Source organism: Lepisma saccharinum, chromosome 1 (genome assembly GCF_977018435.1).
Source record: "Lepisma saccharinum chromosome 1, izLepSacc3.1, whole genome shotgun sequence".
In the NCBI taxonomy this organism is placed as follows: Eukaryota; Metazoa; Arthropoda; class Insecta; order Zygentoma; family Lepismatidae; genus Lepisma; species Lepisma saccharinum.
This window is the reverse complement of record NC_139229.1, coordinates 181127975-181141771: the sequence shown is the minus strand read 5'-3', so window position 1 is coordinate 181141771 and position 13797 is coordinate 181127975. Positions and strand designations below refer to the sequence as shown.

The following is a 13797-nucleotide window of genomic DNA, read 5'->3' as shown; positions in this document are numbered from 1 at the left end:
GTCGTCTAATAAAACCCCAAGAAATCTTATGAAACCAGCTCACTGAATCTTTACATTTTATTGTTAACCGATTTTACTTTGAAAACTAACGATATTCTGGAGTAACACAATTATTTCTGACACATGAATGTGTCCAGAATAATCAATCTTGAAATATTGGGGGTGGGGTTGCTATTTCTACCTACACGATAAGCCGACAAGAGAATGAATCACGGAAGAACAAAACAAATGGAACTGTTATGCGTTCCTCAAGATCCTTAACAGCCATTAAATAGCCTTGGATGCTGGATAACTTAAGAAGAATTTTTGAAAAGGTCCATTCGAGTTTACAAAATTTCCAGGAGACATATTATTAGTTTATTAGTTTGCTATATACACTCCTCACAAAAAGTTTGGAATATTGTTACATTAGACACAACAAGTTTGGAATATTATTATATTAGGCAATAGGTGATAGGCACGGTGGCATAAAAGACGAGAACGTCCACCTGACAGATACCATGTTTTGTTGCATTCCAAGGCCGTGTCTATCACCTATTGTCTAATATAACAATATTCCAAACTTTTTGTGAGGAATGTATATGTATAGATACATACAAACACAGTGTTTTTTTTTCTAGGAAGAAAGGTTCCGGTAATATGAAAAATTGTCTACTTCTCCTGGCTTCCGACCCTTTCTCAGTTTTAGTAACTATTCCTTCGTGTTTACCTCCTCTCTTCTTGATATTTTTTTTCTACTTTTTCCTTCCCATTCTCTGTCGTTTTTCTTTCTCTCCATCAATCTTATTTTATTTCTCTCTCTTTAAATTTCTCTTTTCTTTCAGGCTTTTCCATTTTCTTTCTTCCCCTCTTCTCTCTGGCTTATCTATTTCTCTCTCTCTCTCTCTCTCTCTCTCTCTCTATCTCTCCCTGTCTTTCACTTCCATATATACTCTCTCTCTCTGTCTATATGTGCATGTTGTCTCGCTTCTATATCTGTCTCTCTCTCTCTCTCTCTCTGTCTTCTTTAATTCTCTTCCATTCTCTTACTACTGCTTCTTGCTTCGTTCTTTTCCATAACGCTTTTTCCTTATGATGACATGTAAACACGATTGAATATATCTAACTTAAGGAAGCATATTTTAGATTTTGACACCTTCTGGAAAATTTTCTGAAGGCACCCAAGTAAGAAGTACGCAAAATGTGATATGTTCATAAATGATTGTGCATTCATGGAGTTATATGTATGTATATAGTAAACGATTTATTTTAAATTTCGTTTGAAGTATGCCACCTTAACAGACAATAAGGGTCTATTTTAATTACAATTAATTTATTGACATCGACACACCGTGTGGAGAGAGTGAGAGGTAAGTAAGAAAGTAGATAATAAAAAGTACATATATGTGCTCATTTAGCCAAATTATGCATTTTTGTATGGCATTTAGTTACAGGTGTGTACTAAATACGAACGATGATTTTATACTTCTCAAAATTAATTACCACGGTCAGAATTAATGTTGAATTGATGAAATAGGTGGGGAAAAGAAATGAAACGTCATGCCTTATACAGGGTTCGAATCTTGGCTTCCCGCTGAGTGCTGACTACTCAATGGAGGCAGACTAAAGGGAAAAAATAGAGAAAAACAATTAGAGTAATATGAGCGATAAAAGTGAAAATAAGGAGAGTACTTGGGAGAAACCATAATGGGAAGAAAAGATTAATAAAAAAATATGGAAGGGGAAGAGAATAAATGGAGAGAGAAGGAAGAAAATATTTTATTACATTATTATTATTTAAAACTAGGAACAAACAAGGAAGCGGAAAGGTAAAAGGAACAAGTTGAAGAAAGGGGAGCGTAACAAAGTTATATAAATAGAGAGGAGTAAAAAAAAGAAAAAGAGGAAAGAGAGATGCAAGAAGTTCCATATAGGTGACGAGTCGACAGACTTAAGCACGCGGCTTTTATATTCCCTCTCGTGAGTTTTCATAAATTCATCAGATATGTGAAAATATACTCTTCGATTCAATGATGCAGACCAGGATGTCGTTTCTACGTTATTACCTCCAAAGTGTTTGAAAAGAAGGTTTCGAGAGACTGTTCCTCCTACTGTCTGTATCCATATCTCACTGAATTTCATGTTTAAATAACACAAATCTTAAAAAAAAATACAGGTCTTGAGAAATATTCAAATACATATACATCTTGAAGCAAGCCTTTTACTTGAACTTCAACGAAGCATACTAGTATTCACTTTACGAAATAGCAATTAGGATTTTGATAACTTCAATGAAACTCGGACGTCACTATTTAAAATTTCCATATATTGTTATCACTTATGGATCTACTGTCTTTTGTTGTTTTTTTCGTTGCTATGCTCACACTGTGTATAGATATTTATACATCGCAATTTTACATTATCAATAATTAATTATACATCTTATTTATTCAACAACGTTTTGGAACATAACAAAATAGTAATTGATAACAACATAAATATCATAATGCATATTAAACACAGAATTAAGTAATACATGAAATAAATGAACATCTTTGGGTCAGTCACAATACGCACCCCTTCCGGGTGAAAATTTTCGATTTATTTCAGTTCTGTAAATATCGGAAAATTTACCACATTTAGTTCCAAACTTATGAACATTGCATTTTAAAATTACAACATAAATTGCTTTTATCAAACAATATTAACTCAGTTCACTATGAACTCCGTGAATCAAACTTGACTGACATATTTTTCATTTTGTTTTAGTTGCACGCATTCGGTACATTAAATGAATAAACAATATTATTTAATATGCAAATATCCAACATTCTTCATTGTAGATGTGTCCGTAGTTACCTTAACCAAACTACATTCAAGAATTATTAAGGCAAATTTAAGCAACTCTGATTTCCTGTCGGCTGAACAATTAAACTTCCTTACATTAGATAAATTTTGCTTATTTACACATTTCTTCCCATCTAGAGACATGAGTTCCACATAATTGTTCTTAACATTTTTAACTAAGTAAGGACCCAACCATAAATCCAGAAATTTGTGAATTTTCTTATTAAGGAAGCTGCTCTTCTCGTGGTTTTTAACAAGAACAATATCGTTGACTGTGATTGTGATACTCCTTCCATCCTCTTTCTTCGCTTTGGTTATAGCCCTTTTCTTCATTCTTGTTTTTGATATTAGACATTTATTCTGCCATGTCACCTTCTCCAGTTCAGATGGCCAATTAATTTGATGAAATACTGTATTCTTGACACTATCATGAAGAAACAATTCATTCGGTGTAAATCCTGTAACCTCAGATACCGAATTGTTTAGAAGTCCAATAATTACAGTTAAGTGTTTAAACCACTGTTGATGATTATCCTTTGTGTACAGTCTTAGTAGCCTGATTATTTCCTTATTGTATCGCTCAATTGGGTTGGCGAAAGGTGAATACACTGATGTTGTAACATGTTTTATTCCATTCGATTCTACAAAACTCTTCCACTCAGCTGATCGAAATTGAGATCCATTGTCAGACAAAATTACTTTAGAAAGTGGATAGTGATAAAAATATTGCAGTTGGAACTTTTATAATTTCCTTGGTTGTAGCTTTTCTCAAAGGGTAGGCCATTATAAATTTCGACATAACGTCTACTATTGTTATAATAAAGCTATGACCTTGTGATTTCGGTAAAGGTCCAATAAGGTCTATAGAAAGCATACTGTGAGGGGTTGTAGTATGTACATGCAAAAGTTCTTTATAATTTTTTACGACTGCCTGTTTAGTCTTTGCACAAGTTAAGCAGTTTCTGAGATATTCCTTAATAGTATATTTCATTTTTGGCCAAAAATAACAATCTTTGCATTTATTATGAACCTTAAAATATAAAAAATGTCCTTGCTTATCGTGAAGCCGACGTAGAATTTTAGGTACCAACTCCCTTGGAACTAACAGTTTCCACTTATCGTCTGGAAAGTGCTTCAGAAACAGATGACCGTCATGGAATGTGTAAATCTCTTTGGATCCTTTCGGATATTGCCTTCCTTTAAATGCCATATAATTTCAGAACAGCATTGATCCAGTCTTTGACTCTCCTTCCAAAAGTCAACTGTGTCCTCATCAACAATATCTAAATTCAAATAATTAATGTATATTTTATTGATGAGAGGAACGCCTGTAGATAAATCAGGATACCTACTAAGAGTATCGGCAGCTTGGTTACAAGTTCCAGGTATATGATGCACGGAATAACCAAATCCTTGTAGTTTTAAGGACCATCTGTTTAGTCTCTGATTTAAAGACATCGCAGACTCCAGCCATGATAATGATTTGTGATCAGTATACAAATGAACTTTGGTTCCAGCGACATATATATAAAATTTTTCAAAAGCAAAAAGAATTGCCAAACATTCGATCTCGTGCGTACTGTAAATCACCTCATTACCGCGAAGAACTCTGCTTGCATATTGAATAATCTTGAGATCCTCTCCTGAAGTGTCGCCATTTTGCCATAAAACCGCACCGATCCCCTTCTTCGAGCCATCTACATTTATTTATGTTGAAAGGTTTTGAAAAATCAGGTTGTGCTAAACCCTCGGGAGATATAACTAACTCACGTAACTTCTCAAATGCCTGTGAATGCAATTCCTTCCACATCCAAGGAACATTAGTTCATAAAGTGGCTGAGCAGTTTCTGCAAATTTATTTGACCAAGCCAAGGAATTTACCAAGAGCTCTTTTGTTATTAGGTGTCGGAAAATTTGTTATTGCAGAATTCTTGCTTGAATCAACTTTAATTTGGCATCCAGAAACTATATGGCCAAGAAAAGAAATTTCCTTACATGAAACTTGCACTTCGAAAACTTAATTGACATATTAGCCTCCTTGAATTTCTGAATAACAGCTTCTATATGCCGTAAATGTTCCTGCCAAGTTTTACTAAAGATCAAGAGGTCATCCAAGTAGCAAACAAAATAATCATTAAATTTCCTTTTAAATAACTTATTCATTCTGTCTTGGAAAACATAAACTGCAGGCTTTATACCAAAAGGAAGATATCGAAAGAGATACTGCCTTCCACGATATGAGAAAGCAGTATAAATATATGAATCTGGAATTAACGGGATCTGAAAATATCCACAAGATAAGTCAATAGAAGAAAAATACTCCGCTCCCAAAAAGCGTTGCAACATTTCATTGACTGGTTCCACTCTAACTTGCGGATAATAACATGCTTATTGAAATTCCTAAAATCCAGAACTGGCCTCCACAGACCCCCTTGTTTCGAGAATATGTGAAAAGGATTTAAATATGGCGAATATTCCTGGTAAATTATGCCCCAACTTTCCCATTTGGCGAGTTCTTCTTCCAAACGTTTTCTTCTAGCAATCGGTATGGGATATGGTGCAGTAGATACAGGTATTTCAGTATCCACTGTATTTTATATGCCTCTACATTTGCATGTCTTGGTCTATCAGAAAATTGGTTATGATTGATTGATTGATTGATTTAGTTTATTTTACTTCGCGTTTTGTGCCTCTTGGCTAATTTGCGAAGATGGGGATGAGTGATGAAATGATGAAATTGATGAATGGACATTCACAAACAACCAAGCCCAACCGGGATTCGAACCCGGGACCCTTGGCGTCGCAGCGCGATGTGCTAACCACTCGGCCACAGGGTCGGGCAGAAAATTGGTTATGGTACTTCCATAAAAGAAAAGGTAAATCTTGTTTTTGTACTTCAATTATGTCGTTAATTTCAAAAACTTTCTTGTAAATAACGCTCTTAGAAGGCACGTATTTAGATTCGATATCTGATACAGGCACATAATTTAACAATTCACAAGACTTCAATTTATTTGCTTTGGATTGAGGTTCATTCTTAATCATAGAGCTACATTGTTCGTCACATTTAGAGTGTAACAAATTAGAATCTTCATTGTTTAATGTCGCACAAATTTCCTTACCTGAAGAGGTTACTAAACTTAGTTTGTGATACCAAACCTGCTGTTTCAGGTTGAGAATTTAATGAATTTGAATTTGCAGGAAAACAATGATATGGCATTGTATTATTATTAGCACTGCGATTTTCATTCCTGCAATAGAATCGCGATTGATTGAGCAAATTATCATCATTAAATTGTCCTGTAGGTGAACGATAATTATTTTGCCTGTAATTATTTCGGAATTGTCTTCCGTTTCTAGATCTTAAGCCATTATAATTGTTTCGTGCAGTAAAATTTCCATGATATCTATAATTATTAGAGGTTCGCCTAAAATTGTTGAAATATCGACCTCGAAGAATGTTTCCCTGCCGATTTTCGTAACTTTGATTGATAACAGCATTGGCTTCTACCTCACTACTAGTTGGAGTCTGAGTACAGTCACGGACACTTCTGGGTTGTAACGACCCTATTGAAGAAGCACTGAAGCAAGCCATCCATGTCTGACCACCAAGCGCCTTGTGACTAGACAACCCAATCAGCATTGCAATTCTGCGGCTTGTATACCAGTCACGGGTATACATCTCTGTAAATTGAGTAGTGATGCCAAAGAGAAATACGAGATGAAGATTGTCGATCGTAATGTCTCGTGTTCTCCACATGGAATAATACTCGGTCCACGTTACGTTCCATTATTTAATGTTGTTTGGGAACGAACCTGACGGACGGGGTTTATGTTTTCACTCCTTGCATTACAGTAAATTCCATATTTTACAATTATATTAATGCTTTGAACGAAAATAATACCCAGAAAAACATCGAACACACGTTCACACCATTCTTCTCACACACATGCACGTGAAAACAAACACACAAAGCTAAGTTTTAAGTTCCAAGTGAATGTCCAAATAACAGTAAATGGAGAAGCACGATGTGCGGAACGGGATTTTTCACAGAAAGAATACGTCTATTTGTGACATACGTGGTGAAACAATTATGAGAGAAATTAACAAGCATTTTCGTCTTCAGGTGTTGAGGAAGGAAACAGACTGACTGGAAAAAATAAAACATGGTGCTCTTGATAGAGTGTTGGTTAGCGTACAGAGCTTTCATCAGTGAGGTCTAGGTTCGATCCCCACCAAGGACAATTTTTTTATTCTTTTCTACTAGTGAAGAAGTATGTAATATTGAGATATAGAGATTCTCTATCTATGCGATGGATATCTTCTCAATGGTTACGTAGCTACGATTCTCCAGTCCCTTCCACCCACTTGTCTTATTTATTTACTTCATTTCATTTCTAACGAAAACACACAGATATATTTTTGAACAAGAAACACACCTCGCGTCGAAGGTTCCAGACTCGAGTTCTGGCTCTCTCTCTCTTTTTTCTTTTATTTATTTATTTATTTTTTTTTATTTTTTTGCGAGGGTGATTATTTTTGTGTGTCTGTTTATCATCTTTGTCAAAAAAATATTCCTCATTATTGCCGTGATTAACCTAGGGAGAGACCAAAGCGACTGAAATAACAAAAGTACAGAAAATGCAAGACACATCTGCCTAGGCATGTTATACCTTGGGAATTAGCAATCTGGAAATTAACTTGCGTTTCAGTCGACTACTTGCGAAAGAGTTTCGTGTTGTCTCGCTTGGAGTGTTGGTTATCGTGTCGGACTAGCATGCGGACAACCCGAGTTCGAGCCCAGCAGAAGGAAAGTTTTTTTTTTTGTCTAATTACATCCAACCTTATTTATAAAACTGAGGTTTCCGCAAAACCTTTTGAATTGCATGCCACTTCGTATGTTGGTAATCTGAAAGCAGCAAAGATGAAAATTTGATGTTCCGAAGCGACGATGTATGTATGTGTTGAAATAACGCAGTTATTTATTAGCAAAAAACGTGCAGCCACGTGATCATTCAGGCAGTAGCTACAGTCTGTCAACACACACCAACTTTCACGTTTCCCGTAAAATGATTACCTTTCCACGTTTCAAAATCGTGAGTGCTGTCTAAAGCAATACTTTGATACTTGCGTTTGCATGTTCGAACCTAAAGTAATACGAAACTTTTTTTTCCAACAAATGACATTGAAATCATTAATAACTGTTTGCAATGTGATATTGATATCACATATGGAAAGAATAAAAATGGAGAATTTCGCTTAAAACAACTTATAAATAAGGAGCGGAAGTTGATGAAATATCATCTTTTTTCTGACATTTCGGACACGATGCCCATTAAATATACTCAATATTACACTTTATCTAGAACCCAAAAAAGGTATATTTTAAAGTGCATTTTTTTTTTTTTTGCATTTGTTGCCATTTGTCAGGTTTTAGGTCATTTTCTCCTATTTTCGGCATTTTCCAGTCATTTTTTGCAATATTCGGTATATTGTTTCATCATATTTTGTCACTTCTTTAATTTTGGTAATATTCTTGAATCTTTTCACCAAGGTGAATATATGCCTATATATATCTCGCAGGTTTGCAATTTACGAGCAAAAGATAACTGAACTGGTGACAGTCTTTGTTGTGTCGGGGGAAACCACCAGGTGCCCGTCTGGGGCAAACTCAGATTTAAGATCAGATAAGGAGAGGCTGGAAATACCATAGCTAGACCCTGTTTGCACTGAAAATCCTCGCTGCATATTTTAATTGAATGTGCATGTGCTATCATTTGGTGCCCTTTTTTTTAAAGCAAGATTGCATTTAGTTTAATTTAATTTTCATTTCAATTTTTAAACTGAAACTAACAAATTTAATGGTCATTTTTTGCAGTTTACGTCAATTTTTTCCATTTTTTAGGATATTCTGTGGGTCATATACCTATATTGTTTAGGTCATCAACTTCCGCTCCCTACTTACAAATATATTAAATTATGTGGATACCTGATGTGAAACGTACGATGCACGATCAGATAGCCTGAATGTTGCATTGAAAACTGCAGAGAACAATGACTGACATATGAACAGTGAAAAGGTTTTCCATGCTCCAATGGGATTTTATTTATAACTATAAATAAACAAGGGAGAAAGACACAGGTTGGTATGATGAACTAAATTGTAATCTAAAAGTTTTAATTGAAGAAACAAAACAAGTTCGCGGTCAAAAATAGGGTAATCAATTTCAGGCACATTACACTAACTGAAAGACTATTTTCAAAATTAATAATATTTGGATAACCGGCAAATCCAAACTTGATGTTAACCACGTAATGCACTTGATAATCAAAGAAACATAATTTTTCTTGAGCATGCCCTTTATGTTGTGTCTTGATTGTTGAAATAATACGTTGAAAGTAGTGTTGCCCACGAGACGAGACTGGAGAATCGTAGCTACGTAACCATTGAGAAGATATCCATCGCATAGATAGAGAATCTCTATATCCCCTTGCGATAGAGAACTTATTAGAAGAATGAAAATACAGATTAAACGAACAAATTTGATGTGTATCCTTTCGTCAAAATGCCCAGAAAACAATATTACTTACTTCTTCACTAGTAGAAAAGAATAAAATAATTGTCCTTGGTGGGGATCGAACCTAGACCTCACTGATGAAAGCTCTGTACGCTAACCAACACTCTATCAAGAGCACCATGTTTTCTTTTTTCCAGTCAGTCTGTTTCCTTCCTCAACACCTGAAGACTAAAATGCTTGTTAATTTCTCTCATAATTGTTTCACCACGTATGTCACAAATAGACGTATTCTTTCTGTGAAAAATCCCATGTTCCGCACATCGTGCTTCTCCATTTACTGTTATTTGGACATTCACTTGGAAGTTAAAACTTAGCTTTGTGTGTTTGTTTTCACGTGCATGTGTGTGAGAAGAATGGTGTGAACGTGTGTTCGATGTTTTTCTGGGCATTATTTTCGGTCAAAGCATTAATATTTATAATTGTAAAATATGGAATTTACTGTAATGCAAGGAGTGAAAATATAAACCCAGTCCGTCAGGTTCGTTCCCAAACAACATTAAATAATGGAACGTAACGTGGACCGAGTATTATTCCATGTGGAGAACACGAGACATTACGATCGACAATCTTCATCTCGTATTTCTCTTTGGCATCACTTCTCAATTTACAGAGATGTATACCCGTGACTGGTATACAAGCCGCAGAATTGCAATGCTGATTGGGTTGTCTAGTCACAAGGCGCTTGGTGGTCAGACATGGATGGCTTGCTTCAGTGCTTCTTCAATAGGGTCGTTACAACCCAGAAGTGTCCGTGACTGTACAAACACATAGTGGTCTTCGAGCGTCGAACATTAACTTTCCGCACATTTAACTTGCCTCTATTTTGTTCAGAGTTCTTAAAAACCTTTGGAATATTTTTACTTTCGTTGTCTTCATTAGGAAGAACAAGAAGCCCCTTTCTACTAAATTTTATTACATCTAATCTTCTTAATATGCTAGTCAGTTGGTCTACTGAACGAATTTCGTGACAAGTAATGTGATTTGCAATATTATCAGATAATTGTCTAAGTATTAACTGCACAACATCTATATCTTGAGGATTTTCAACCAAATTGCAATAACTAGAGTGAGTTTTTAAAGCAAAAGTCTCTAAACTGGCAAGTACCCTGGGATTATATTTGCGATTTCTCAATACGGAGGGTTGTGATTGGACAACTTCCGAAGAAGCAAACTGATTAATGAATTCTTGTACAAACTGATCATAAGAATTAAAGTAATATATGAGTCCGAAACCAATAACCAGCTCTCCCAATGAAGCATTGTTGAATACTTTGCAGTTTCATTTTTGTTGGCACTCTACAATATTTAATATGTTATCCAGCTGTTCAATATATTCTCTCGCTGATTGTTGGTCTATCTTGCCAGAGAACTTAGCCAATTGAGATAATTCACATAATTTTAAACGTCCACTTCTTGCATTTCCTTCTCCATTGCACGTATTTCTAGTTATAGGATGATCACTTCTTGCTCTCGAACTATACGTTCGATTATAGAAAATATATTTTGCTCCGTTTAACCCTGTGTTTACAAATCAAGGCAATATTTGAAAAAAATGAGTAAGTACATATAAATGTAATCGGGTTGTATATCTGTGAACTTCATAAACTACTCCGAGTGTGTTTTGATTTATTTTCATAAATGTAAAATGGATCTTACGTTACAAACTCGAACTAAATATAGATAGCGCAAGATGTATCGTGTGTTACTTGTGGCGGAGGAAAGAGGGAAGCTGTTAACGATTGAGTTTGTCCTTGTCCAAAAAATACAATTAAACAAATGTATAACAATTCCAGATGTTTTGTAAGAAATGTCAAGAAATATTTAAACAAAAATATTACATGAATACAACGTGTGTTGTCAGGATCTACTATTATCTCCCCCCCACCCCACCTTTCTTACATTGAACCAGAGATAATCTATTTAAAAATTCTACATCTGTCACAACAGAGTTCAAGGACAATGAAGGTTGTTAAATGCTTTTAAATAAGTGGCTTGAGGTGGGCGAAATTTGCACTAAAAATTGACATGTAACTGTTGATACAAAATGGAGAATAAAATAGCCTTGTATATTAACATACCATTCCAGGTGCAATAACAAAAATGACTTCATATTCTTGGGCCTGTCTATGCAACTATTTTAGTTACGTTAATAAGAAAACAGTGGCAATTTATACACTAGCCCGAAGTAGGACAAATCTATTTTCCGGGACTGATAGAAGACTTGACAAAAAGTTAATAAACATTTTCTTTAGAAGCAAAAAAAAAAGTTTGTTTGCCCACTCGTGATACCAAAATTTGACCCGATTATACGTGTGTTTTCTGATACACGTATACAACTACGTCAAAATTATCAAATTAGCATCAGCGCTTGATGTAATTGTTAGTTTGGAGGCAGCTCCTAATATTTAACATGCTGATAATGTGACAATATGATAGATACTTTAAGAAAATTTTGCTGGGTGGGGAATCCCACCCCACGCATCCCCCTTGACTTCGAGGACTTATTAGCATGTTAGTTCCAGAGAAGTAAATGACTGTATCCTTATTTCTAATAAATTGTCTTTTGCCACTGTTAAACTAGTGAAAATAATAACATTGAATTCTACTGTTTGATAATACAAGGCTTATTTAGCATTTTCACTTGCTACTGCTTTATTTATTTCATTTGAGAGAGAGTTCTTACAGTTATTATTGGCCATGTTGGGATCATAGCATATAAATCACCTAGTGGTCTGTCTATAAGAGCAGATTTAGCTTCTGCGAATATAAATATAACGTTAAATTCGACAGGGCAAGAATCACAAAGAGCATTTTCGTCAAGCATCAACGTACCTACAGAGACTCCTTGAATTTCTTGTTATTTTAATTGCGGGAGTGTAGACGTGTTTCAAATGATTCATCTCTTTGAAATTGCCTGTGCTACATTGTATCAATTCTTGGCATTTCTCAGATATGATCATGGAATTGTTCTACTTCTTCTTCCTCCAAAATCTGCTCTTCCTCATCATGGATATTAAGGAACCGGAGTCTGTAAAGATCCCTCATTTTCAGTTCAAGATAGAAACTGTAGACAACAAGTACAAAATATATCACCATTATCACGTAAAGTATTGTTCCTGTTATGCACAGCACACCTGCTATTATGTCTTTTTGTTCAAAACAGTCTATCGCAATTACTATTAGAACAACAAGGTACAGAATAATACCAATAGCATTCCAAGCAAGCCACGATATCATAGTGCCCCTTTCTTCTATAATTGCAGCAATGCACAGGCAGAAGCTGATCAATACCTGGAAGCATTCGAATACCACAACAGACACAAATATGGCCAATAGTTTATCATTATGACGACTGGGCATGTGAATAGACATGACTGCGATTGTGCTTATTGAAGAGAAGAAATACATTATGCCTATGAGAGTGACACCTTCTCTCAAAGAACATCCACAGCAGCACCTTTTGATTCTGATATGAAATTCCGGTAAAGTTATTTCAGTATCTTCATTTTCTAGTGGTGTCTCTTCCAGTTCTGGATTTTCCTCTGTTTCGACATGTTCCATTTCCCTACTGTCAGTCAATTATTGTTGAATTACATGCAAGAGCTGAACATTGCATTATCAGTTCGCATACTAAACTTCATAAACACAGCTGCGGTAACTAACCTATAGATGTTTTCAAAAAAGCATAATCATATTCCATATATACTCACACACATAAAAGGAACTTTACAAAATTGTGTAAAGTACTTTTTCGTATAATAAACTTTTATACATAATTTTTTTCCTTAATAATGTACTTCAATTCGCATACACATCACATAGGTATTGTAAAGTACTATCTATCAAAGTCTGAAGTGCAATTACTAATAGATCCATAGGTTGCTTTGTAAATGAGTAAACTACATGAAAATAGTTCATGCCCAAACAAAATTTTAGCTAAGAAAATTTTCCCCTTATCACACAACTCGCCACATTGTACACTTTTCATAATGTCTGAATTGACAACATTGACCCAGGCCTTTACGCAATGTAAATAAACCTTTCTTGAGTTTAAAAAAAATGCCAAGTAGTAGTTATTTCGAGTGGCGCTAGTTAACGAATCTCATGTGTCAGCGCCCACGCAGTCGTCAATTAAAATGACGTCAGTTTTCTTCAGTTTTTACTTGATTGCGTAACTGTACTGTATAGAGTTGAAATGTACAGATGTACAAGTTAGTTGCTTCCTTACTACCAAAAATATATATATATATATATATATATATATATATATATATTGTATGCTTATTTAATGTCAGTTTGTAGAGAAAGACACGAAGTATCGTGTTGTACCTTTATCAAAAGATTCGAGCAAGAGAAATTTTGAAAGGGAAGCGGAATACTGGTAGCGTGTCT

At 35.0% G+C, this 13797-nt stretch overlaps 1 protein-coding gene across 1 annotated transcript; it reads right to left on the bottom strand.

The window, feature by feature from the left end:
- Positions 1 to 12110: 12110 nt before the first annotated feature.
- LOC145990454 (uncharacterized) lies at positions 12111 to 13403 on the bottom strand. Its single transcript, XM_083126149.1, has one exon. It carries the CDS (start codon positions 12964 to 12966, stop codon positions 12352 to 12354), a length of 615 nt encoding a protein of 204 aa, XP_082982275.1. The 5' UTR covers positions 12967 to 13403; the 3' UTR covers positions 12111 to 12351.
- Positions 13404 to 13797: the final 394 nt, after the last annotated feature.

Excerpts from the sequence above, each read along its gene's own strand:
- LOC145990454 (XM_083126149.1), bottom strand. The coding sequence starts at position 12,966 with ATGGAACATGTCGAAACAGAGGAAAATCCAGAACTGGAAGAGACACCA.